We start from the raw sequence: 27,922 nt of genomic DNA on the forward strand, positions 1-27,922 counted from the left end.
ATTGTATAAAGAAAATATATAAATGATTAGCGTGACGAGCTGAGTCAAACTAGTACCAGTCCCTCACATGTGCTTTTCTTTGAAGAATCATTTGTCGGAACTGGCGATATTGGACCACTATAGCATATGGCTGCCATATAAACTGAATGATCAAAATTAAGTTCTTGTGAGAAAATGTTTTTTGGACAAGATATTTTCACAAATTTTCTAGTTCGGAGCTATAGCATGTAGCTGTCATACAAACTGCACGATTAAAATGAAGTTCTTGAATAGAAACTTCTTTATTGTGTAACCAAAGTTAACCTTTTTGGTTGTTTTTACTTGCACGTGGATATAATCCCTTAATGCAAAAATAACAGAATTTTATTAAACCTTATATTTAATATATACCATATATGATATATATTTTGTATATAATTTTAGCTAACATCTCTTCTTCTTCCTCATATGAAATTTCAATTTTTAATTTGTTTATATGGCATATTTCATTTGCACTCAAATTACTTTGCCCTTTGGGTGCGCGCAGATAATATTACTGAAAAATCACAAAATTTATGAAATTCAAATTTTCGATAATTGCGCGACTTTTGCAGGTGAAATGCGTAAATTGCATTTTCCGTCGATGTGAAATTAAATTAAAAATTTTATCGCGTTGTTATTTATTAAGCGCAATTTTTTCTTTCTTAATTTTCGCTCTTTTTTTTACCTTTTCGCACATCACACTGTCAATTAACAAGTAGGCTGTCGGTACAAAACGCACTTATGTGTATACACACGAAGTGAGTACAACATTTTGTGCGCGGAGGCAGGGTTGGTGAGAAGCAATCGTATTATGCCTAAATACTTTTGTGCCGGTCGACTGAATGAAGGGCCGCAGCAGGCAAATGCTGCGAAACGCAATTACGTGAGCAACCATGGGTGGCTGTGTGCGTGCGTGTGAGTGCGTATTCGGGTGCGAGGCAAGCATATGGTGTGCGCATGTGTGTGTGTATATGCGTATCTTTGGGCTTTTTGGAGACCCTGGGTTTTATTCGTGTACTACAGCGCAGCCTACACTCGCTTTTTATGCTTTTATGTATGAAGGTATGTGTGTGTGTTCATGTATTAGTGTCTTCGTAAGTGGTAACACGGGCGCATTGCCTGTGCTACAGTAACGGCGCCGTAACAAAATTGCCGATACAATTAAGGCGCATTTAAGCGCTGCGGCCGAGGCCGGGCCTGTCTGCTGGGAGGCAGCAAGCAGCATGCAACATTTTTATCCCGACAGCAACCGAAAACAACGCAATCGATATCGGAGCGCAAACGAAATGCGCTGTTGATTGCTATGTATGCGGTGGGAGGGGGAGGCAGGCAAGGCGAAAGGCTGAAAGTGGCAGCATTTTCCAGGTGTTAATCTGATTATTGCCTTGCATCATTTTCATTTTCGCATTTCAACGCAACGCAAAGCAACAGTCCGACGCTGAAAGTCTCGTTACAACATTCTTTCACCTATGTAAGCATGTGCGTGTGTGTTCAACGTCTGACAGCTTACTTTAACCGTTGGCAAGCGCATGTAAGTGTGTGTGTAGTGCCTGAAGTGTATCACTAGTATGCCACTTTGGTGGCCCAACAGTGTCTACTTACAGCGGAAGCCTTACAGCTGTGCTACACACACACACTCATATAGTGTTGCATGCAGCATGTGCAAAGCACAAGAAAATCTGACAAGCCGTACACGCTCAGCGAAGCGCTCACAATATCATCAGCCGCAATTTTGTAGTTTTCCCCCCACTGCCTCAAACAACAACAACAACCACCACCAACAACAACAGCCACAGCACCATCGTTTCTGTTGTCAGGCGTATACAGCATCAGCGCATTACAGGCGTGAAGTCGCCGCAGCGTCTGTGCGTTCTGAAGTCCAGCTCACACTCGCTTTGACGACTTGCTATTTTTGTTGTTTTTCTTGCTGTTGCTACCAATTTTTCGCAATATTGCGGGGTATGTCAGTGTAGCGTGTACGATTTTCAATTAGATTACGTATACGCCCGGCTGGCTGCCCAGTTGCACGATGCTTCTCACCACACTCTCTTTCCTTTCTCTTCTTGCTGGGCAGTTGCAATTGCTGCGCCACAACATCAAGCGGTGTCGGCCATATAACTTTGTTATCGTGCAATTAATTTGCCGATTTTTAATTTTGTACAGTTGTTGTTGCTGTTGCTGGTGCTGCTGTTGTTGTTGTTGCGCGTAATTTTTATGTCCGACAAGTCATGACGGGCAACAGTGTAAACAAGCAGGAGCAACCAAAATCATTGCTCTACAGGCAAGCAGAGATACAGACATAAATATGTGAGGGTGGTTTGATGAATCTGTGGTTTTTTGGTATGCTTCTCTGGCACTTAGTGCATTCCTAAAGTTGAAAAATCGGTTTGAAGTCTAATGCTGAAAAGTTCCTCAAAGCAAATCATCCCTGCACCTGTAAGTGCCAATGCGAAAACTTCGAGAATCTAAAAGTCTGGCCTAATGCATAGTTGGACGGAGAGCTCGTTAAAAAAAACTCTCTCCCCTAGCCTCTTATAGCCAGCTTCCCAGAGCCTTAGAATCCTGTGGTCTATAATGTACGAATACTTTGGTTGCTAATGGTGCCAAAGGAAAGAAAAGACTACCAAAGTTCCGTTAAGTAAGTCTGGACTAAAGTTAATATTCCAAATTGCAATCCTAAATTAGCAATAGCATAATGAGAAAAGCTTTGACAAAAAAATCAATTCAATTGCATTTTAAATATGGACACTCCGCTCAATGAAATCCATAAGTGGGACTAGAGCTTAGAGTAGAAATCGTAAGGTTAAACCTCTGTAAAGCAAAATCAAAATGAAGACTGTGATTTATAGTGTAATCTAAGTGAAATATTTAGAAAATATTATTTCAATATTTTCAAAGAAAACCTAGCCTAGCAGCGGTAACAGCCATTTTTTGAAACCTGGGCATACAATAAAAAATTTTTACTACTAAATTAATTGAGGTTTCGACAATGAAGTTAGATCACTTAGGTACTACAATAGTTGTCAAACAAAATAGGACAAAATATATCGAAAGCTTGTTTTCAACTGAAAGCCGTAAAAGGGAAAGTGGATTTGGAAATAAGCTTGGTCTTATACTTGAGTTTTTAAAAAAAGTGGATTAAGTGGACTAAGTCTAAGTAATTCTTATATAAATAAAACGCATTGCTTATGGCTGTTAATATAAGTAGAGGTGGCATCCTGGTAAGCGCCTACTTCACCAGCTTCGAACTAGTGCCCAGAACAGCAGGAAATTTCATAATTTGAATTCGTTAAAATAAGTTCGTCCCAAGCTTTGTCACCTTAAGTTCAGTGGAACAAAATTTTTTGGTTTGCGTTAATTGGATGCTTTCAAAATGCTATAGTTGAAGCTTGGAAGTTTAGAAGGTGTATCTCTGCAGTTTTCTGAAACACTTTTGTTTTTGACCCATACATTTCTTTTTAATTTTCCAGCCCTTTAGATATAATATTCCTTATATTTATTTTATGCGTAAAAATGTCAAAAAACTCACTAGCTTCCTTAACTACCCGCGTTTATTCCTGTGATTACAAACACATCAATGTAAGTGCTAACGCTGCCACTTTTAATCATGTGCGAAAATAACTGTACTGCTACAGCAATTTCGCCGACTAATACAACGAGTACAGCTACATGACATTAATTCAATTTCCTTTTAATGAACAATAAAAAAAACCGGTAATTTTTACCGAACCCATATACTTATGCAGCGCAGAGATCCAGCTACATACATACGCATGCATGTGGATTGGGTATTGTTAATTTTGCCTGCGAGTAATTTAATTTGCTTTTTATCTTCTCAACTGCGGCAGGCGCGTCTTTTCATTTAAATTTTTCGTATTTAATATTCTTAAATAATTTTCATTTTTATTTTGCGCTTTAATTTCTCTTACTTTAATGTACTTACCATTTTGCATGGCAACACTCTTGTCCTCCACTCGGCTGACATAGCAGCAGAGTTCATCCTGCCGTTCAGCGTTCTCGATCAGTTCCGCTTCGACTGAGAAGCCCCACATTTGTTCGAGTGTGGTGCGATGTAATTCCACTTGATAGAGTATCTTCATGCAAACCTCGACGAATTCGTGATTATGCAACTGTGCGCCGGAAAAGGCAGAAGAGAAAGAAAAGAGAAATTAATATATAAATTAGTTGAGTCGTTTGTTTCAGTGATGGCGCGTAAATATATTAACAATGAAGATATAAAATAAATTTACTTAATTTAGTTAAAATATTTCTGTGACAATATAAATTAATTTTAAAAAACTTAATTTTTTCAATAGATCCCCACATGTTATTAGTTTTTTAACTTCCAACAATGTGTGCGACTTCGTTAAAATAATGCGCCGAAAGATAGACTAGGTGATCATTACTTTTCGATATTGCTACTAAAACTTTTCTAGAAATTGGAGATATTTTAGAAGACGGGAAAACTTATAAAAAAAAAATGCTACTAACACAGAGGAACCTTAGAAGGTGTTGTTTCCGAATTTCAGCAAAAAATCTCGATGGTCTAAAAATTATTTTTTTTTTTTTATATATATGTGAATTTTTACCGCTACTAATAAATTTGTTTTAAATTTATTTATTATTTGAAGCCCTAAGTGAGTGCAATATGAACAAATATTAATGACTTAGTGTAGTTGGAAAACTAAAATATCCTTGGAAAGCTAAAATATTGCCGATAACTTCAACGAGATATCATGATGATTGCCTAAATATAAGAAATGGTACTTTAGTATCGGAGAACGTTACTCGGAATTGAAACAGGAAAAGCTTGAGGTTTCGAGACCAGGATAAACCTCTACATGAAATAAAGAGGCGATTCGGACATTTAGAGCTTACTTAGGTTTGGAATCCGTCAATTGACGAAACGAAGAAGTGGCCGGATATTATTAAGAACTCCATGGATATTTTCGAATAATAAAAATTATACTGAGATATTCGATAAACTATAAACTGATCTGTTGAAATATGGTAGCAATAACTGATAACGTTTATGTAACAACTTTAATGCGGAATTTTGTGAAAATTTTGAGAACTTAAGTGTGGTCTCACTAATCCAAAGAAGTGTGATTGCGAAATTTATTCATATAAGTGTCTTAAAAGCATCCTAAAGAGTGAGTAAACCCCCACTATGAAACCCAACTAAATAAAAATTCGATGTGCCGGTATATGAGGGTTTAAGTAAAGTTCTCTAAATAAACGCTTTATTAGCCAGGTCGTTATTTTTTAAGGTACAAGCTATCGAAATATAAACTTTTTTTTTTCAAATTTTACATTAAGTTAGTCCCTCAATTACTCAACGTTAGTTATGTACGAATATGGCCTATAACAGAGATAAAGGAAATTACTTTTCCTTTAAGCATAGAGGTAGGAATGTTGCTTCCAATGCAAGAGTGTCAAACTGTTTTTGCCTTACCGTTAAAAAATGTTAAATCAGTAATTTTTTGCATATATTTTTCTTACCACACAAGTCATCACCGGAAAATTTCTTTACATTAACATACGTAGAATAATACATTCTAAATTACACGGTATAAAAGAGAATAGAAACAAATAAGCTATAATTTGGATATATAAATATCAGTAAAGAAATAATAAGAGTATAAATGTGTTTGCATAAATAAAATAACTTTGGTTTGCAGTACGTGGAAGCAAACGCAAAATTGCAATAATGTGCACACACACATACAAGCATGTGAAAAATCACATATTTGTATCTATGTATATATTATATATAGAGTACAATAAAGACCAGATAATGTAAACATAGTGTCATTGAACTGACTTTGGCCACAAGACAAATCAGCACTGGAAGCCACATACATATAAATGTGCATGGTACATACACAAGCATATGTACTTGTACATATATGTCTCTGTAATAATGGCAAATTATAGCTGTATATATATAATATAAATAGTATGTTTACATATTTGCTGTTTTTTCGGTATTTCTTTGTTTTTATCTTAAAATTTATGCATTTCTCCGCACTGCTTGCTGCTTGCCCCCTTTGGGCTGATCATTTGACCATGGGTATCTATAGTAATTTGCACATGTATGTGTGTGTGTGTGTGTTGGTGTTGGCCGACGTTTGCCTGCCCCCTCCTCATATCTCATTAAATATGATTGATTGCCGGCTAGACACACACACATGCAAAATGCTGAGATGATAATATGGCAATCAGTATGGTAAACAAATAAACATATGCAGATAAGGTAAGCATATTATAGATATGCTGATGACTTTGCGTGTGTGCGCATATTGTATTGTGTGTGTGTGTGTGTGTTTCCTAGTGTATGACATTTGCCCTTTGGTCGTACACACCTCAGTCATAACCAGTCACTATCCAAGCGATTTGTGGTAATTGGGTAGACATTTATATTTATATACCGTAATATGTTGCTGGATATGTGTAAGCATTATATATATACGAGTATTGTATATACACATATAAGAAATCATGTTGCATACAGGATAGTACACAGATAAGTTGAAGGAGCTAATATTAGAAAGGTAAAATGCTGTGAATTTTCAAAACCACTAAACATTTTCAGAACTAAGGGGACACTGAACCGAATTTTATCGGAAAAATATCTGAAGATAAATAATAAAAAGAAAAAGATAATTAATATCATTTTATATAAAAAATTAGTTATTCGTTATAACTATGACTAGCCGTTTCAAAGCTTCTTTGATGAAAACTGGTGTGTGCCTTCGCTAGTATGCGCCTAGATGTAGGCAACGTTTTTTAATACATGCTAGTGTGAAGCTTTTCAAATCGATTTATATTTCGATGGATAATACCTTAAAAATATTAATTTTATGTTTTGAAAAGATATCACAAATAGTTTTTGAGTTACAGCTTTTTGAACCGTATCCGCTCAGTTTAATCAGCTCTATCAGTTTATATCAAACACTTTTTTCGATTTTGCTTGAATGATTACTTGAAGACAAATGATCCATACAATAACCTGGCAGACCAAAAACGAACAAATTTTCGGGTAAAATTAAACTTTAGCCCCTGCCATTTTGTTGATCATAGGTCATGGTACGGTTAACATCTTCTAGTAGAGAACTTTTGTTTTTAAATTTCAGCTACGTAGAAAACCAGCAACATTGCAGCAGTGGAGGACCTTTTGTTTAACGCTGTCAAAGAACGCGTGTAATCCGAAAAATATTTAATTTTTTAAAAAATTTACTTAATGCTCTTAAAATATCTATCAACATACACTAAAAAATTTTAAAATAATTTATAAAAAAATTTTATTTTTGGATTTCCAACAATAGACTTTTCTTTAGGCTGTCTAACTAGTTGTGCCTCTTAAGATAGAATAAATATTAATATATTTTGTATGATATTAATTATGTGACATCAGATTGTAAAATTATATATAGTAAAGCAAACTGCTCTTACAAGTATATGTATCATCGAATACGAATGCAGTGGTATTTTGTTTAAGCACCTTCATTTTATTCAAAATACGTTAAATTGCCTGATATTTATAAATATAATACTTATTACTGCTCAAACTGCGTATCCCTTTGAACAGAGACAAATAAATTGTTGTGAATGTACAGTGGCCATTGGCAAGCGATTTATTATACCCAAAGTGCTTTTAAAGTAAATGCGGTATGGGTCTAGGCTAATACATGAGCCTGGATGTAGGCAACGTTTTTTATATGAACTAAACCTAAGAAAGCTTGGCTAAATTTCGTGTGTTTAGTGGTGAACCGAATTGTATTGTAAGAAATTGCTTACTTTGGACAAACGTTAGGGTAAAGTCGCAGTTGAATTATGCATTTTATTATCTTTAAAATTACGTGCTCAATATTTATACATATTTAATGCACTGACAATGACAAACTTTTTTAGTACAAAGACGATAGTACTTTACTCTCATGCAGGTATATATCTATTGAGTCTATTAACCAGTAATTTACAGTTAAATTACTTTTATTATCTTATATCTTTCTGGTAAAAATTTGTTAGCAATTTTCAAATGACTATACCTTCATTTGACACATTTCAACTATTGCTGAAGAAATTGGAAACTCTACATAACTAAATGAAAGCCTATTTGCACATTTATCTATATTTTTTTTTTTTATAAATTTTAAACAATAATCAAAATGTGAAAGCTCGTTTCAGCTTTCAAAAGCTTGTATCATGAAAAAAAGGCCATAAAAGTGTAAAACTGGAAATCGTATGAAATTTCCAATCGATTTCTAGTGTGTCACTAAAAAGTTGCCAATTTAATAACATCAAACGCACTACATTCTCCTGCCTTAAAACCAATTATAAACTGTTAAAAGTTTTTTGTACTTGTTGTGAGTTTTAAATATCAAGTAAAAACTTTTTCGATGAAAATAAATGTGTACTTTGTAGTCGGCCAATTAAAGCTTGTTAAGTTTAGCTTTTGAAAGCAAATCCATGAAAGGTACATACGTTGCCAGTGTTTGAAGTTAGTTATAGTGGTCTTTATATCTGTATTTGTTTATATAAAAAAGTTTATATTGGTTGAAATAAGCAGTTTTTGCAAAAAAAGGTGTTACCAAAAACGTTTGGAAAAAATTAAAGATGTTATAATCATATGGAAAGCTATTCTATTAATTAGTGTCTCACATTCAATAGAGTATTTTAGTTTCTTATATCTATCTATCTATCTCAATCACACACGATTTTTACCGTTGAAATATGTGACATATTCTCTATGTGTCAGGCACTGGAAAGCGAAAAAAAATTTTCAACTGAGAATAATGACAAGTAGCTATGAAAAGATATACATTGTGTCCTTAATTACTATGCCAAAAATGAGCGCATTCTGTCAATCAGTTTGTTTGAAGAGACTGTTGCAATCAGTCGACCTCAGTAGTGTTTTGCGATTTTTACAATGGAAAAAAATATTGAACAAAGAATTTGCATCAAATTTTGTGTTTTGAACCAAATTTCGAGTGCGAAATCGGTGCGAATGTTAGAAAATACTTATGGTGAATCTATTCAATAGAAAACCCAAGTCTACGACTGGTACAAAGCCTTTAAGGATGGTCGAGAAACCGTCGAAGACATGCCTCGTTTCGGTCGTCCTTCGACGTCTACCACTGATGATAACATCAAAAAAGTGAAGGAAATTGTGCTCGAAAATCGTCATGCGAGTGTTAAAGAGATAGCACGTAAGCTAAGCATCGCCAGTAGTAGGTATTAAGCAATACGGTGTGGTATGTAGATCAGTAAGATATTGATAGATATTAAACTGTTTTAAAGCAAGCCATTAACATTAATTTACTAAAATTGCAATTAAATATCATGGCATGCCATTAAAGTTTCCCCTAGCGGCAAGAATAGTCCGATATGCCACATCAGCTTCTCTGACCCGGTTGGCAGTCAACACAGGCGCGTATCCACGTTTACTCGCTCATTCGTCGGCGTCAATGACTTCTTTAGTTAAACACCCAACCACACAGTCACACACACACATCTACTACCTGAACGAGTGGCAGACGAACTTTCACTCACTAAAAAATGCCCAGTACTCCAACTCTTTAAATCACCATCACTTGTGCTTATCGTGGCACTTCACATTAAAGTGATTAAACTTCGAGCCCGATGGATAAACGTTGGTGGCGCCACACTTAATTTTACTGCACTTAACCTCTTGATAAGCTCTTAACTGTAAAGAAAATAATAAAATGAAAGATGCAACAACAACAACTACACGACTACCCAAGTCTGACGAAGTTGCCGATGCAAGTCTAAAGCGGCAGAAATTGCTGGAGAGAGTAGTAGCGAAAACCACAAGAGCAATTGGCTTTAGAAAACGGTGAAGTAGGCTTTCGCTAAGCACAAAATGGAGGGTATTGGAGGGTAAAGAGGATATAGAGGAGTACCCGTTTATGGTGGAGTTCTATTCACAATATGGCATGCGAAGTTAATACTTTTAGTCTGCCGAGCACTATGAGGCCTGCAAACAGCAAAATATAAAGAAAATTAAGCAGACACGACGCTGCCGCCTGATAAACAGCTGTGCATTGTAGAGCGGCATCTAGAGCAAATTGCATAGAAAATATATTCTAAATGTGCTTCGTTTTAAGAAGTGACGCATTTATTTAAAAATACAGCATAGATGCCTGGTAACTATTTGCTTTAGCAAATTCTTAAGTGCAGCGCAAACGGCTCTTTTTCCTCATGCTTTATACAATGATATTATATAAATATGTATTGTGAATGAGTATTCCACAATATGACACTCAACTCTACTTAATCGTACTGCAACATGTTTGTTGTTGCACCTGAATTAGTGCGTAAATAGCTAGTTTTGCCATAAATTCTGTTACAAAGGTTATATACATATATGTATACAGTAAGGACAAATTCGCAAAAAGCAGGAGTAGGCAAAAGGCGAGCTAAACAAAATTGTACATCGGTAATTACTTTACATACATGAGTGTGGAAAAATCGCAAGTGAAATTTATGAGCTTCTCCAAAAACTCAATATTTCGAGAATGTTTATTTACCGCACTATTGATCGCTTTTCCCAAACGTCTACACTTGATGACAGAAAGAGAAGTGGTGATCCTCGCGTGGTTCGAACTAATGCAGCCATAAAAACTGTTAGCAAACGTATTCTCAAAAATCTCCTTCAAAAACAGAAAATTATGTCAAAGCAAATAAATATATCGTTCAGATCATTATCAAGACTTATTCGAGATGATCTTCATAATAAAGCAGGTCAATTGGTCATCTTCTGAAAATGCACTTGAAGCAAATTAGGCTCCACAGATGCAAGCGGCTTCTTCAGTGGCACGCGGTCAGCAGCCATAAAAGCATTCTTTTACAGATAAAAAAAATATTTTACTTTTGAAGAAGTTTTTAATAAGCAAAACAACAAAAACTGCACAAAAGCTTGCGAACCAATCAGCTGCTGTAATGGTTTGGTGGATAGTCTCCTAGAAAGACACAAAAGTGTGCCAGCATGATTTTTTGAAGGCGGGGTAAAGCTGCTGAGAGCTTTGAATATTTCAGCGAGAATCTGCCATATTCTTAAGCACTCAAAACACCGATATGATGAGTCACCCACCGTATAGTCCTGACTTGACACCGAAAATAAACTAAGAGATCAACGTTTTTCTAAACTCGCAGAAGAGGCAATTGATGCGTGTAGAACATTTTATATGGAAAGGTGTCTTTGCGAAATTTGGCACAGATTATTGTCTCCGAACAAATCATAGCTGCCATACAAATTGACCGATCAAGTTCTTGTATGAAAGCTTTTTATTTATGAAGGTCAACCGAAAGTTACATTTTTTTTGCCTTATTGGAATCTAGAAACTTGTAGAATCTACCTATAACCATATCTAACCTCTTTCAAATTCTTCGCATTTGCAGCTCAGCTCTAATATACTACTCGCCGATTTAGTTGTAAAGTAGCAGCTAATTTCTAGTCAAGTCGTCAAAGCTGCTTAATTTACATAATTAGCGGCACTTTCAAATATAATTAGCCTAACTAAATTTCGCGTAACTCCAACTCAGTTAACTAAGCTTCACTTGCCGAAATCTAGTCACACACTTCGGTGCGCGAATAAAGAAGCTCTATAATAAGCTATATTGCGGCAAACACAACAATTGGGCGTGTCACGCAAAACACTAACGTCAGCTTTTATTGTTGCTGTTGTTGTTGTTGTTATTGTTATTGCTACACACTCTAACCGGAAATGTGTTGGTGTTTGGCAGCGCCATTGTGTGTTGCCACGTTCGCCACATTCTCGCAAGGCGCCAAAAACATGCACATTAATCACACTGTGTTGCAAGTCGCCAGTTACTTAAGTGTGTATGTGTCTGCATGTATGTGCAAGTACTTAGTACATCACTAATTATGTTGCAGTTGTTGCAAGCGTCGGTGTTGCGCGCCTTTTCACTGTTGCAACCACAAAACCGGTTATGTATTTCCATGGATGTGTGTGCTGCCGTGGCACAAATTATGCGGTTGAACGTGGCACTGCTAATAACACCATATTAGGCGTTGAAAATTTAATTGATCTACTCACAATGCCTCTATTGTTGTTGTTGTTAAAAAATACTTACTTTTTTGGTAATTTTTATGAATATACGACGGAAGCTTTTGAATATGTATGTATATGAGCAAACCGTGGTCTATTAGTGCTACCATGGAAAATAATCATGGCTAAATCAACTAATCTCGTCACGCTGATCATTTGTGTATATATACTATATAGGGTCTCCGACAAATCTTGTGGCAAACTAAATATATCCTTTATAATAGGGTAGAAATATCCCAAGAAGCTTTGTCGACTGATTTTCTTTGGTTACCATAAGTTCAAATAAAGTAAACAGTCAACAGTCTATTTCTCCGCTCGCTACCTTTGAACACTAATCTTGTCGAGAAATTAACATGCTAAAGCAACAATAAAGTTAGCGAGTTCAAATTGAAACAAGAGTGTAGCTTCTTAAAGTGCTATAACCGCTTTCTCAAATGCTACGAATCTCTAATATATCTTTATAGTACAAGAAGATCTGAGGTAAGAGATAATTAAAATGTTGTTTTAGAGAGGAAAGAAGAATTTCTTCACAAAAGAAAGGATCGCAATACAAAGTTAGCTCAATGTTACTGCCAGTTTGTTTGCATAGCCAGTATATTCTGTTCTATTCGCTATGTACTGACGCTTGGCGTTTCAAAAAAAAAAAAAAAAAAACTACTATTTCAGCAGCCTTCTTCATTATTTTTTATCAAGGTAAAATTTTATTCCAGTGATGGTGATAGTACTGCCAGATGGTAGTGTCAGCTAAATTCAGATCCCAACTCGTGTATTTATCGAGTACCTGAAATGACTTATTTCTCTATTATAAGTGCGGCTCTAGAGAGAATTTACCGATTTTGAAAACTTATTTTTAATATTAGTAAGCAGAAAAACTTCTAAAAAGACACCTCATCAAAAATTATAGAAAAAATTGAAGAATCGTAGAAATTAATAGTAAAGGGATTTGTTTTTAAATTCTTTCATCAAAGCTTTGTGAATCACATTAGTAGTTGAAAATGATATGAACGCTTTAACTAAATCTGCCAGCTAGCTGTGTACCTGAGTAAGTTCGTATTAGTTTTTATTTAAAATCTCTTTTATTTTGTACCCGTACTCCTTGAAATTTACATATCATGTATTGCAATGAAATTTCAAACAATTTAAACCGCAATTATTCCATGCCGCAAATTTTACGCTCAAAATTTTCAGGTTATGTAAATCTGAAACCTCAATGAATTTACAAATTTACAATCATATAAGCACTCACTCAGGTATAGTATATAACGGCATATGTTTTATGCAATCGTACCTTCGCTATATACCTATGTGTGTGTGTAGAGGCTTTCCATAAGCTTTAAATTGTGTGATTATAAAATAGGCATTATATGGTGTTTCATTTAAATGGAAATGTAAATACCGACCACGAGCGAAACCATATAATTGCGAGAATTTAACATTAAATGCAGAAACTGCACTGACGTAGTGCATACATCAGAGTAGTAATATATATTGAATGTACATATATAGATATGTACATATAAAAATGTATTTGTAAAGAAATGAAAGTAATTAAGGTCAATATAGGCATGAATATGATAGCTATAGAGAGCGATTCACACTTATAACACTCTTGGTATTTCAATATAAATAAACTATATGTACTATAAACATAGTAGTCAAATATTATCCAAAAATTATTTAACAAAGACTAGATCATTAATGAATATCATTTTTAAAAAGAACCAGTGGCTTTTACGTTGTAAATAGTCCGATTATAAAGCCTGATTGAAGTTCTAAATATTAAAATTTTCTGGCTTTTGAAATTTTTTTTTGCAATAAGTTAATTATATTTTATGTACAAATCTAGAAAAACATTAAAGCTATGTAAACCAAACTCGCTGAGCATAAGTACTGCTAGCACCTTCAAATCCAGTGTTAAAATGGATGATGAACACGCTCACTGCCTTATAAGGCTTATGTTGAAAACTACTACAAGTGCGATTACGCAATAAAGAAAAGCATAAAAGGCATTAAAGGGTTTGCTCTTTCTTAATTTTAATAATTTTCTTTTCATAAAATAGTGAAATATTTTATTCAAACTTTTTACGATGCCAAAGATATGTATTTTTCAACGATTTTGTGACGGCTGACCTTAAGCGCGTAACTGTTCAAGGCTATATCTCCCAAGCTATTGTATTACTCAGCACAAGTTGGGCATTTAGCACAATATTCTAGAGATGTTATAGAATTAAATAAGATAATACAAAAAAAAATTTTTTTGAAGCCGCAAAACAAAAAAGATGGTACAGTTAACAAGGGTGTGGCACCGCCCACCTTTATTCAAAACCCTATCTCTAAGGAACTACTCCACCTATTTGAACCAAATTTAGTGCATAGCATTATTCTGACATTTTTATTTTACACTATGAAATTTGAAGACTCTGGTCTACAATCAAAATTTTAAACTCTATCTGATTCCTTCACTTTACAGTTTATAAATCAAGCACCTATTAAGATATCGGAACAAAATTTTATAAAAATAGTTTCTCCGTGGTAAATGGTCGATAATAACTTTTCAAGCACCCAACAGATTATATTTGACCCCAGGACCATTTAAACTGCGCGGCCAAGCCGAATTGATAAGAAATATTTCTTAGAAATTTGTATCTCTTTTCTCTATATCTCAATGGCATCACGACTACGGTATCGCCAAAGAGTTAGCAGAGGATTTCAACATCACTTAGTTATCGTCTCAACACATTTCGGTTAATGTTTGGGTAAGAAGTGTATCAAAGCTAGACTCATAACAAGAGACTTGAATTTTTTGCAAAAACGACGTTGAGTAGAGGGCGCCTATACGGACCCTACATTCATCTAACGCATCAATACTGATGACGAGACGTGGGTTTACGAATATGTTGGCCTCAATATAATATATATCAATATTTGGGCCTCAAAAACTGTAAGAGTATACAACGATCGTTTATAACCGAATTAGGGCTACCTTATTTTTATACTATTTACTTATTATTAAAAGTTTCGAAGACGAACGTTTTGCAACTAAAAATTATTGAATTTTACTTAATGTTTTGGTTATAAAAGTAGCATCGTTAATATCATTCCGGTTTATTGTTTATGGCCTTTCATGACGCTCTTCACGAAGTAAAGAACCAGAACGAGAGCATACATACGCTTTCCACATGCAGGAATTTGACGATGCATTGTCAAAAGCGCTCCAAAACTTTTCGCGGCTACTTGTAACATTGCTGGCAGGTATTGTATACTTACATACTGTTTATATGTATTTTATGTGTATACTTAAATGTCTATATATGTTTGTATATAAGTATTGTATATATATGCTTAAATGTCTATATATTATATGTTTGTTTGCAAGTCGACGGCAACACTTAATTGCATTGATGTAATTATTAGGCAGCCATATGCATCGATGACCTCTGTGAGCAAGATATAAATATCATTACATACAAACACACATTTATACATACACATAGGTAAATGCATACTTCACATACACATACATATGTCCAATACCTGCATGCCCTCCAAAGTATTGAAATTATATGCTTCGTACTACGCTCACTTATTTCCGATTTATTGTATTTAATAGACATAATTGTTAAGCAAGTATATTATGTGTGTGTGTAATGTTTGCATGTAAGTATGTATGGTGTGTACTTATGCAAAAATTTTCCACTTTTTTGTGTGTGCATTTTGCCAGCTTTTTGTTATCTTTCTTTAACTCAACTGCCGTCACATGCCACTCTTAAATGTCAATGACTTTCGACAGAGCTGGCAACATTGGCGACGACATTGTGGCATGCCATATTCACATAAAGGCTTTAATGAAATTGTTAATTGCAAACTTTTGCTCCGAGGGCAGCTGCCAGCTGGCAGTCATCAAACAGCAAGCATCGAGCGGCAGTCAGCAGTTAAAAGGGTGAATGAACACATGCCGCTGGGAGGGAGGGGGAACGGGTTAAAACAATATGTCTCTATATATATATGTAGCTGTGAGTGCACATGTGGGTGTGTGTGGGTTGCTGCTGCTCACATGTCTCATTGCACATAGGCAACTGTCAACTAGTGGTGATGGCGGCAGTGACAAGAACTGGTTGCCATGACATCGCCGCCACCGCCGCCGCCGCTCAATTATTTCAACACATTGAACCTGACTTGTGGGCGACCGAGCGCTTGCCCCGCCCACATCCAAGTGAGTGAGAGTGGACGTATTGGTGACAATATTAGCAGCAGCAACAATGATGGTGGCTCACTTTAATTGTGGCACACATACACACACATGTACATTAATGGGACTATATAAATATGAACATATGCTGAGCCACCCTCGAGACCATTAAATAGACAAGTATGCATTTAAAGCAAGAGTTGACCACAAAAGTTTGAATTGCATGCATGTTGGCACACACAGCCACACATATACATGATTCTTACTTTTGTTGTATTTATAGTAGCTAGAACTACATACATCCGCCACCACTTCCTTCTGGTTTTGTTGTTTCTTGTTTTTAGTTGTTTGCCCCATTGTTTGCCATTAAAAGTAGTTACTTGATAATGTTGACGATAAAGTCATCGTCGTCGTCGTCGTCACTGGCTTGGCTTCTATGGTTATTTCTGGTCAATAGTTTTTATTTGTGTGCGGTTACTTTTTGTCTCATTCGTGGCATTATGTAGGTACTCGAAGTGAAGTTGTTGGCTTCAATGTTATTGTTCTTGAAAGCGTTGCAAAGAGTTGTTTTGTAAACATACTAGCAAATGTTTACTTTGTGATTATGCCGTATGCTTACTAGGAGAGTTGTCATACAAGGAATTCCCTGCGTTCAAACTATTTTGGCGATGACCTCAGGTTGCTGGGTTCAATGTGTCGTGAATTTGTATTATTTTGCTTAATTTCACAATTATTTTGAAATTTGAAAAATCTTAAAATTAACTCTGATATTACCCGATTTTAAAAACGCAGTCACGAAAAATCGAGATTCTTACAGAAAAGTTGAATTTATAAAATAGACATATGATTTTAATATATTAGACCCAAAATCAGGTTTATTAGCCTTAACTTGATGTCTTATTGAAGCGTTTATATTTTTTAAGAGTGAAAAAATGAATGAGATTGTAACCCTTAACCCAACTTGAGAAATTTGAATTCGCAAATTTTTGCCGAATTTCACATTGAATATGAAATTAAAAAAAATTTAAAACTGTTTCTGAAATTTCGGGATCCCGAATTGATAGTCCCGAAAAATCGGGATACATCAAATTTAAATGAATTCATAAAATAAGCATGCTTTTATAGCACTGAACACAAATCAGCATTTATTTTATCAGCCAGTTTTGTTGATTTGTTCATACTTTTTGAGGTAACAATATGAATGCTTTTTTGCTAAGGTAGAAGTCTAACAATAAAATTTTAAGTTTGAGCTGCTCTGAAACATTGCATGTTTGGACCAAGATATTTTGTGGTAGGGATGTCAATTAAGTAAGATTTGGCAGCAGTGTTTTTGAATACCGGAGTTATAATAGTATATTGTGTTGATAAACTAATCTCAGCTTTCAAATAACCTAGACTTCTTCATTAACGCTTTTTCTCAAGAAATAAGAAAGTCTTTAGAAGAGTTGGGCCGCATCCAATAAATTAAGATAAATTAAGATCGTATTGAAGTAAGTAAGGACAAGGTTCTTGATAATGCAGATAGGAAGAATTTCAAGATCGCATACAAAATTGTCAGGAAATTGGATCAACTATGCTGTAATATCTATGCTGACCTGTTTTTTTTATACATTTAATGTCTTTGGATTAGTAGCCTTTTAATTTGTGTATATAAATAAAACTGACAGTCGAAGTTTATACTAGTGGAACCAATACATTAATACCAAAAGCTACGAGTATTATGAAGGCAAAACAAAATTTAAAAAAAAATTTCACTATCCCGAAACTTAAATCCCAATAATTGGGCTTATTAAAACTTCTACGGGTAGCAAAATACAATTAAATTCAACGTGATCGGTTAAGTTGTAATACAAAAAACGACTTCGTGTTTATACAGGTCAAGAAACGGAAAAATTCAATAGGCTTTTGAGACTTCGGGTTTTACCAACCAATTAAACATGAATATCAAAGTTATTATATCGTTAGCGAGGAATTATGTCAATGTCCCGTAATGTAAATCACGTCACCTAAGTCTTTGAAAAAATCTCTTGCTGGAAAAAAATAACTAAATTTTACGTGATTGTAATACATTGATGGCCTTGTATGGTACTACTTGTAGGAACGAAGATTTGTTGGATTGAAACATTTACTCAGGCTTCTGAGAACCTAAATTTTGTGTTTCAAATAGAAATAGAAGTAGATAACAGAACTTTGTGTAGAATTCAAAATTTTTCAAGTTTGTAAAAAAATTTTTTGAAACGCGGTTTAAAGTGGGGAGAGTAAATCAAAGAGCCGAAAACTTTTTGACAACTCAGTAAACAATAAAAACCTTGTGCTCATAATAATGTGAAATTGCAAAGCTAAAAACTTATTAACTGCCATATATACCTGGGAGTTCATCATAAATACTAAAAAGGTTATAGCAAACCATAGAACTATTATTTTTCGGGTAATCTTTTATGGAAACTTGTATACATTTTGGAGGAGAGTTTTATTACTAAGCCATTTTTTAATATCTTTCAACTCAAGACAGTTGAACTATTTGTCTTTTTTCCCATTTACCAAAAATTTGTCATCAACATGTCCTTCAACGACCTCAAAATAATTGTTATTACTTCTCTCACTATTTTCGCCTCCATAATCTTGTATGGCTTTATACATTAAATATTATAGTATATTTAGGTTTTACGTTGTTTTCTACTTACGTAATTTTCAATCAAATCATTACGATGTGGCACAAAGTAGTTATGATCCTCCATGTCACGTCGCTTCTTCACACGTACGAAATGCTCCATCGGATTGAGATTGCGACGAGCACAGGCGCTAGCCAAAAATTCCTCCACCGACATGGCGTCACGTAGATAAACCGTGGCGTAAGCATTATCAGGCATGGCAACTTTGAAGGTTTTTTCCGGTTCGTCACGTGAATTCATCTGAAAAGCGAGCAAAAAAGAGAAACATGAAAAAATCAGTGAAAGATGAAAAAAAGTGATATTTGTAAAAAATTGTACGAAAATCGTAAGACAGATGATATAAGTACGAGAGGAGTTTATGTGCATATATGCTTAATAATACATATGCACTTTCACGATATTGCTTCTCTAGAGCTTCTTTAAAGTTTCATAAATGTTCAATATAGAAATGAAAGTCTGCGACGAATTGAGTGACGAAAGTGAGGTATGAATTTTCTACTTCGCTGACCAATATGTAATAAGTAAGTGTATAAAAATGCTTTAAAGATTTCCTGAATTCTTTTAAGAATATTTTAAACAAATCAGCTGAATAACAGTTCTTCTCTCCAATCATTACTCCCTCTTTTTTAAATTTTTCCAATTTTTAACTGAATAAAGAATGATGCATATGTAAATAAATTTTATATCAAAATATTGTTATTTACCACAGTTAAAGACCATGTAAATTTGTTTAATACCGTTATTGATATGAAGCATGTCATAATATATAAATAAAAAATATTATATTGAAAAAAAAATGCTAAAAATATCGATAAAAATTCAATAAAAAGGCATGCCAACAAATTGATTTACTTTGTGATGAAATCAACATTCAGCCGGTCTTTGAGACTGCTGCAGGGGCAGAAGCACAATTTTTAAAGCGAAAATTCGTCGCGTTCGTGCTCCATTTAGCCGTGGCCGGATTGATGTTTACAATCCATTTGCAACTACAAGCCAAATGCACGTGCCAGCGTCGCACTACATAGCTGGCATAAATATTTGCATACTTAAATGCAAATAAATATATAAACATACATGTATATTTATAAACAGATCCTGTACGAAATTTTTAGAGTTTTCAAATAATACCATCGAAGTTATAATACCCTTCACAGCCGCATTTTTAAAAGCATAAAAGAGTATAAAAAGATCTTGATTTGGATTTGTCAGTTTAAATTGCAGCGCTTTTTGCTATATAGTGATTCGATCTGAACAATATGTTCGTAGATTGTAGCCATGTATTGGATAATAATCTGTGCTAAATTTCGTGAAGATACCTTGTCAAATAAGAAAATTGACAATACAATGAATTTGATTGGTTAGTTTGTATGACAGCTGTTTGCTAAAGTTGTCCGATATTGTTGGATCCAGCAAATGAGCAACGTCTTGGTGAAAACGGAACATGTGCTAAATTTTAGCTCGATATCTCAAAAATTGAGGGACTAGTTCGCGTTTATACAGACGGATAGATAGATACTACAGCAGCATAATTATCCATCGAAATGATATTCATGTCCATTTATGTATTAAGATTATTCTTCAATGCCCTTATATACCATTTGCATATTCTCCCTTCAAGTTTTTTTACAAATGAATTGTGAATTGAGTCCCCTACTTAACCGCATATTTTACATTGGCTCTTTTTCGAAGCTTTTAATTTCTTACAGGGTATTTTAGTTATGTGCTCTACGGTTTGGCGGTAAACCAGTGCTGTCAACTGAGTAAATAAATCAGATATGTTTATTTACATGCATATATGTATAAAAGTAAGCTTACAGTGACACAAAAAGCGTATATAAACAGATAAATTTTTGGAAATGAATCTACAAAATTATAACGGCCACAAAATTTGATCATGCTCGGGGCACTACCCGAATGGCGAAATAAGAGTAAAAATAAGTAAAAATCAATAACATAAAAACTAAAAAAGAATGAATTTCAAATTGAAGAGGTTTAGGAAAGTTTAAAGTAAAAATATATTATGAAAAGTGATGCCACCTGCCTAAAAAAATAATCAAAAAAAAAAAATGGTTAATGGCATATTACTTCGAATTATGAATGTTCAGCGTGATCAGTGTTAGAAAAGTTTAAAAAGAATGTTTGAAAAGAGATGCCATCGTAAGGAGTTAGTTGTGACCTCTTTAAAAATTTGAAATAATCGAACCGATAAGATAAAAAGCAAAAACGAATAAATTTCCAATTTAAGCGGTTTAGAAAAGCTTAAAGCTAAAACATTTTTTCGAAAACGATGCCACCTGTATAAAACATTTAATCGCTGAAAAGCTCAATATCAAGGAATTAATTTAAAATGAGTAGCAAACTAAAGAGGTTTAACTAGATTAAAAATTAAAAAAAATTCTGAAGTGTTGCCACATGTTTATATATTGTACGAACATTATTTGGTTTAATAAAACAAATATTACCAAATTGGTATCCATTTACAATATTGGCTGAAAAAAGTTGAAAATATTTTTCTAAAAGGTTGCCACCTGTTTAAAATTTTAACAAAAAATATTAGATGAAATTAATTAAATATTAAAAAATTAGTAATAAAAATAATGTTATATTTTAATAATCTAATTTAAATTCTTTTACAGAAAATTACCACTAATCTAAACTCATCTACAGTTAAATTTTTGGTTATACTTGAAAAGTTATATAAGTAAATAGTATATAGATATTATATATTATTTCAATAACTCGTAAATATTTTAAATAAATAAAAATGCTTTCACGAAACACTGTAAACGGAAGCCGACATACACACAGTGTCCCTAAAAATTCCGCAAATATTTTTATTTAATTTTATTAAAAAAAAAAGTCGTTATGCAAAAACACTTCACAGCATGTTAAAAGCCTGCAATTCAATATAACGGTGTACAGCTTGATACGTGAAATAATGTTTAATTAAATATTTATTGAAGGTGTTAAAGTTATACAATATCAAAGTGCCGAACAAGCACAAAACGAAGCGCGCGAAAAACACTATTAAATGTGGCAACATTTTTTTAAAATAGTTTTGGCTTACAAAGTTTATATATGCATGTGAGTGTCTTTGTGTATGCAATAATTTATTTACATAACGGTTTAAAATAGTTTGTTCCGAACGCGATTTGTGAAAGTTGATATGAAAACGCGAAAAGTGCTCACGCTGATGATCGTTCAGCTCGTTAGGCTGTTCGGCAGGAATTTTTGTATTTAAGGTTCAGCGATATTTTAGATTCTGTTTTTAGTAAAATTGTATACATTTTAAAAAATGTATGGATTTTTTTGGTAAACTATATATTTTCGTAATTTTTTATTATTTTATAGCTTAGTTTTTCTGTAGATGGCGCTCTTGTGAATCCTTATTCTATTCTATCCTTAAATATTAATAAATTTTAATGAAGCTCCTAACAAGGAAAAATTCATAAAATAGAAAATAATAGCACATTGTAAATATTAGAAGTATTGAGCGTTCAGTGAATTTTTCCCTGGATGACAGATCTCAAAACATTGATCTGATTTGTTATTAGACTTAGAACTTTTTGTAATTTTTTAAAAATGTACCACGATTCAGTTAGGGCAATAGAAGTTTTGTGTTTCAAATAGGATCCCGGTTACGAAATCCTTGAAAATGTTCCAAAAGAGTTTTGGGAAGTCTACTTTATGACGAACATATGTAAGTATTTGGGTAGCAAAAGGCATTCAGGATGTCGGAAAGTCATAGAAGACTTGCCTAATGCGAGTCGTCCACCCACCTCTGTTAATAATGACAACATCGAGAATGTTAAATAAACTACTTGAAATCCGTCCTGTTGGCATCAGAGGGATAGCAGAGTATCTTCACACCTTGATGGAACAACTCAACACAGTTTGGTTAATGTTTTGGATATGAAGAGTGTCAATGCTAGACACGTACCAAATGATCTGAATCCTTTGCAATGACGACGTCGAATAGAGGTTGCAAAAGAAATGCTAGACAACGTAGCTGAGGATTCATTCATTTATCAAACGCATCATAAGGCACAATTCGCTTACGAAAGTTAGACAGTGTTGCAGTTATGAAACTTGAAATTCATTTCTGTTGACTCATTTAGGTTTAAGTAGGTGGCGCTACTGTCAATTTTGGATAGAATAAAAATTTGAAATACTGTTCAAATGTTAAATTATTATTTAATTATTGAAAATGAGCAGATAATTTTCGATTTAAAGTAATAACTACTAATGGTTTTGATTTTGATAAATGATTATTATTAAGATGTGATTTTGATTAGGAAATTCTAAAAATGTCTAAATTTTAACGTTTTAACATACGAGTGCTATTTGTGTTTTTACAGTAACTTAAAATATTCAACTCAACCAATAAATGGAATTAACTCGCGAACATTTTCGCGATGATATTTACAACTTTGACATGAATTCACTCAGCAACACTGCATCGATGAACTTATTTAAACTTTTGGCCATGAAGCTCCATTAAGGACCATTGCTTATCGATGATATGGTGAATTCAATCGAGTTCGTAGATTACTCCAAGACGAATTTCATAAATTTTGTCCAAAATCAGTTGTTGTTCCAGAAACTATTGATGCTGTACGCAAAGTGATATTGCAAGATCGTCAGGTGGCCTATCGTGAGATAGAAACAACTATGGGCATCAGTGGCACCAGCATGCATTCAATCCAACTGCATGAACATTTCACTGTAAAAAATTTTGTTCACATTGGATCCCACACAAGTTGTCAAGCGTTAAAAAAATGCTCGTATCGATTGGTCGAAAGAAATGTTAAAAAAAAGAAGATAGCAGTGCTTTGAACCAAGTGATGAATCGTGGACTAACGCGTATGAGCTCAAAAGTAAACAGCACTCGACTGTATGGGTGTTTCAAGCTGAGCCAAATACAGCAAAAGCTGTTCGCGCTTAAAGCACTTGCAAGCAAATGGTTGACTGTTTTTTTTGAAAAAACTGGACATTTCGCAAAAAAAAACCACTAGAATAACGCAGCACAGTAAATTCTGATTGACAGTTGTTTTTCAAGAAATCAGAAAAACCAATTGCCGAAGACGGGTCACTTTTTGAGCACTCAAAACATCGATTTGATGCGTCATTCACAGTATAAGTTAGTCTTGACTTGGTACCGAATGACTTATTTTTATTTCTGTAGGTAAAAAATAAACTAATGTACTATAAAGCTCCTCACAAAAGCTATTTCAGTTTAGACTGCACTTAGAATTCTAGCTAATTTAACGCTGTGAGCTCACAGCAAGTATTGATAGGACAAGTAGAAGTTCAGACAAATGTTTAGCTGCTGAGTTTCTAAAAAATATAAATTTTCAATAATTCAAGGGTTCTTACGGCAACTGTTTTGCAATGCTTTAAAAATGTGTATTAAAAAAAAAAAAAACTAACACAAAAAAAAAATCATAAAAATTGTGTCATGTACTGCCAATTATTCTCATAATTAATACTCATTACCGTAATTATGGCTGCCAATGAAAAATATATCAACTTAAAAGTGTAAAGAGGGCAAATAAGAGAAAATATTTACATTTTTAATATATATTACTGGACACATACATACATTAATTCATTAATAAATTACAGCTGCAATACCTTGTTTTAATTATACTTTTGCTTTACTAATTTTTTTTCACGCGAATCCATCACTTTATTTGCAATTTTTTCGCCAATTTTTTAAATAACATAAATACATATTTTAATATATTTTTTTTCAATTGTACTAATTGTAATTTAACTGAAACAGAAAAAGAACGCTGCAGATTTGAAATGACTGAGTTATTAAAGTTAATTAAAATGTGCGTCATGGCACCCGTGAGTCTTTTGATGATTAATTACTTTAAATTATTATTGCAGTAAAATAACAAGTCTTGAATAAAAAATCTAAATTGTTTTTTAAATAATGAAAAAGTGTGTTAAAGTGCTTAAGCTTTATTAATTGTTTGTTATTATGTTTTGTAAAAAGTATTACGCAATAACAAAATGTTTAATTTTTGGTTAACAAACTGGCAAATTAAACTCACTTGGTTTTGATACTGATCACCTTATTAAGTACCTTGAATGAGTAGTTAAAAAGGCAAGCAAACACGTAAACTTCAGTTGCACCGCAGCTATGATATCATTCATAGGAGCATTTTTTATAGAATTATATTTTATTTTCTTATAATATTTAAAAAAAGATATTTATCTTGATTTTGATTGGTCAGTTTGTATGAAAGCTATATACTATAGTGTTGCGAACTAAAAAATTTCTTCGAAGATTGTAGCGATGCCTTAAAAAATAAATTTTGCCAATATTCATGAAGATATCTCGTGAGAAAGTTTTCTATACAATCGCTTCATTCCGATCGTTCAGTTTGTATGACAGCTATATGCAATAGTGTCAGATAGCGGCGGTTTCGACAAATGAGCATTTTCTTGAGGTGAAAGGATGTGTGTAAGCTTTCAGATCGATTACAAACTTAAGGACTAATTCGCGTATATACAGGCTGACAGATAGACGCTGTCCTCGATGTTTCCTTTTGGATGTTAGAAGCTTTTTGCTAAACTTTATATAATCGGCTCAGGTTATAAAAAATATAAATTTATTAATTTTCATTAAAATAATTAATTTTGCTAAGGCATATCTCTTATATAAGATCGAATTTAGAGAATTTTTCATCAATCTTATTCTTCTAGTACCAGCATACTATAACTAACTGGAGAGAGAACTACATATGTATAGGTTTAAAAACTACTCTCGATGGCCAATGTATTTTTTCAAAACATTTTCATATCAGAAATATTTTTATGAAAAAGGACAAAAAGGGAAGAATCATTCTACTCGAATTCAAATCATTGATACTGAACAAGAATTTTTGACCTAGCAAAATTTTGAACTTATAGGTTATGTAATTCAAGATTCTGATGTGACGCCTCATACTTTTTTCGCTTAATGATGCAAACAAATAAAATAGTTTTCCTTGTCATAGAGAATATTTTGTAAACAAATATTCTACAACCGACATACATTTGTATATTGATTAATGGTGACCCCAGGCATATTAAAAGATTTTGTAAAAAATAAATATACTGCAAAATTTGTAAATACTGATCTGATGATTTACGCATTGAATCAAATTGGATCGTAGTTGTGTACCCATACGTAAAAAAAGATAAATCGGTAGTGTTTTAATAGTGCTGTGTTGGACACATTTGTGTGAGTTGACACTCTTTAAAATTAAAAGTTCATGAATCTTGAAATTAATCCATTCTTTTGAAAGCATTATGTTGATATTATATCTCAGAATTATTAAAGCTTCAAAAATCATATAGAATATACCGAGATTGCAGAAGAACTGAATGTAGAGTTATTAAAGAAGACCCAAGATGAAAGTTGTTCAGACTAGTCACTAATCTAGGTATTCAATTATCCCTCATCTACATATAATATACAAAGATAAATATTAAATATGAAAGTAAAATAGCTTTCCGAGAGAAGAGAGCCGAGTACTAGTGTAGATCGTAGAATCGTTTGATAAAAGTTGGTGCAGATGCACGAAATTTAGCGCTAATTCATAAGAATATATACAATATGAAAGTTTTACATTAATTGAATCCAAAGGTATATCTAAAACTATAATATTTGTATAATATTATACTAGAGAAACAACTACACGAAGAACTTTATTGTTGTTGCGAATATATTATGTGATTATGTTCGCAAGACAGTCTTTTGAAGAATGTTTTAATTGACATTGCACACACAAGGACATTATGGAAAAGAGGTTCGCTGACCTTCTGGCGATAATGACGAAAAGGATTGCAGAAAATAGAATACACATATTATATAACAAACGAATAATAGTTGACGTTACGACAATGACTGCCCTATCAAATTGCGCTCCGATGCATATATTTTTGTAGCTTTTAATCACATTTTAAATTCTATAGTGATCAAATATCGTTAAATAATTTATTACAAGCAATAAAACTTATACAAGCAACCAATTAGTAAGAAGAACCCTTAACCCTTTCTGCTTAAGAAGCATCCATGTATGTAACTTTAGAAATTTGTGGCACTTGAGTGAAGAATGTCTGTAGCTCTTTCGTTTATTGTAAGGCGAATAAATTGCAATCCTTAGATTGTGGTATCATGTTATTAAGGTTAATTACAAGTGCTCGTATATTATTAAAGCTTTGACGCCTTAAAGCATGCTTATTATGAAAAGCATACTTGTTTATATGATAGTGACATATTGTATATATAGGAGTGTAATATATATATCTGTATATATTATAGACAAATTTCACACAAAATGGAAGATTTGTGTTTCTTCTCAACTAATGATTTTTAGCCGCTTGGTATTTGATATGGGATGAATATGCAGCTGACCGCTCATTATTATCGTATTAACTAGAAAGCGTTGTTTTGTTGTTGTGTTTAAATTTCATGTTACTAATAATAGTGATATTACTAAAACAAAAATTGGTAGTAGTTGGTTGAAAGGTAGATTTTTGAGAAATTTTATAGTATGTATGTTAAGCAACCAAAAACTTGGAAATTGGCTAGGAAATTTATCTAATATATATTATAATAATAAAAAATAATAATTTGTTTTGTCAAATATGATATGCTCATACATTTCTTATTCGATTTTTTTAAATTTTAAAACCGAAGTAAAAGTGACTTTTTTTTGTTAATGTGAAAAAGTGTGTTTGGCACTTAAGTAAGATAGTATTTTATATATGATTTTTATTACCATTTTTAATAACCATTTTCTGGTTCTGGTTTCACACAGTTTCTGTTGACAAATTACAATGTTTTGGAATTATCTATACGTTAGAATATATATCTTACTTTTTCTTAGATTTACGTCTATTTTTATTGTAAATAAAAATATTAAAAAAAAAAGAAGTAGCGGATA

General features: G+C 33.3%; 1 protein-coding gene across 16 annotated transcripts in view; it reads right to left on the reverse strand.

Annotated features, from left to right (window-relative positions):
• The window catches only part of sif (still life), a 378,461-nt gene that overhangs the window by 95,766 nt on the left and 254,773 nt on the right, over positions 1-27,922 (reverse strand). For all 16 annotated transcript variants that reach the window (XM_070111162.1, XM_070111161.1, XM_070111165.1 and 13 more), the window contains 2 exons: positions 18,990-19,217; positions 3,965-4,151 (listed from right to left, as the gene is read on the reverse strand). In XM_070111162.1, the coding sequence (XP_069967263.1) occupies positions 3,965-4,151; positions 18,990-19,217 (415 nt within the window). The remainder of the gene's footprint in view (positions 1-3,964; positions 4,152-18,989; positions 19,218-27,922) is intronic.

The sequence above is a fragment of the Bactrocera oleae genome, chromosome 6 (genome assembly GCF_042242935.1).
Source record: "Bactrocera oleae isolate idBacOlea1 chromosome 6, idBacOlea1, whole genome shotgun sequence".
Lineage (NCBI taxonomy): Eukaryota > Metazoa > Arthropoda > Insecta > Diptera > Tephritidae > Bactrocera > Bactrocera oleae.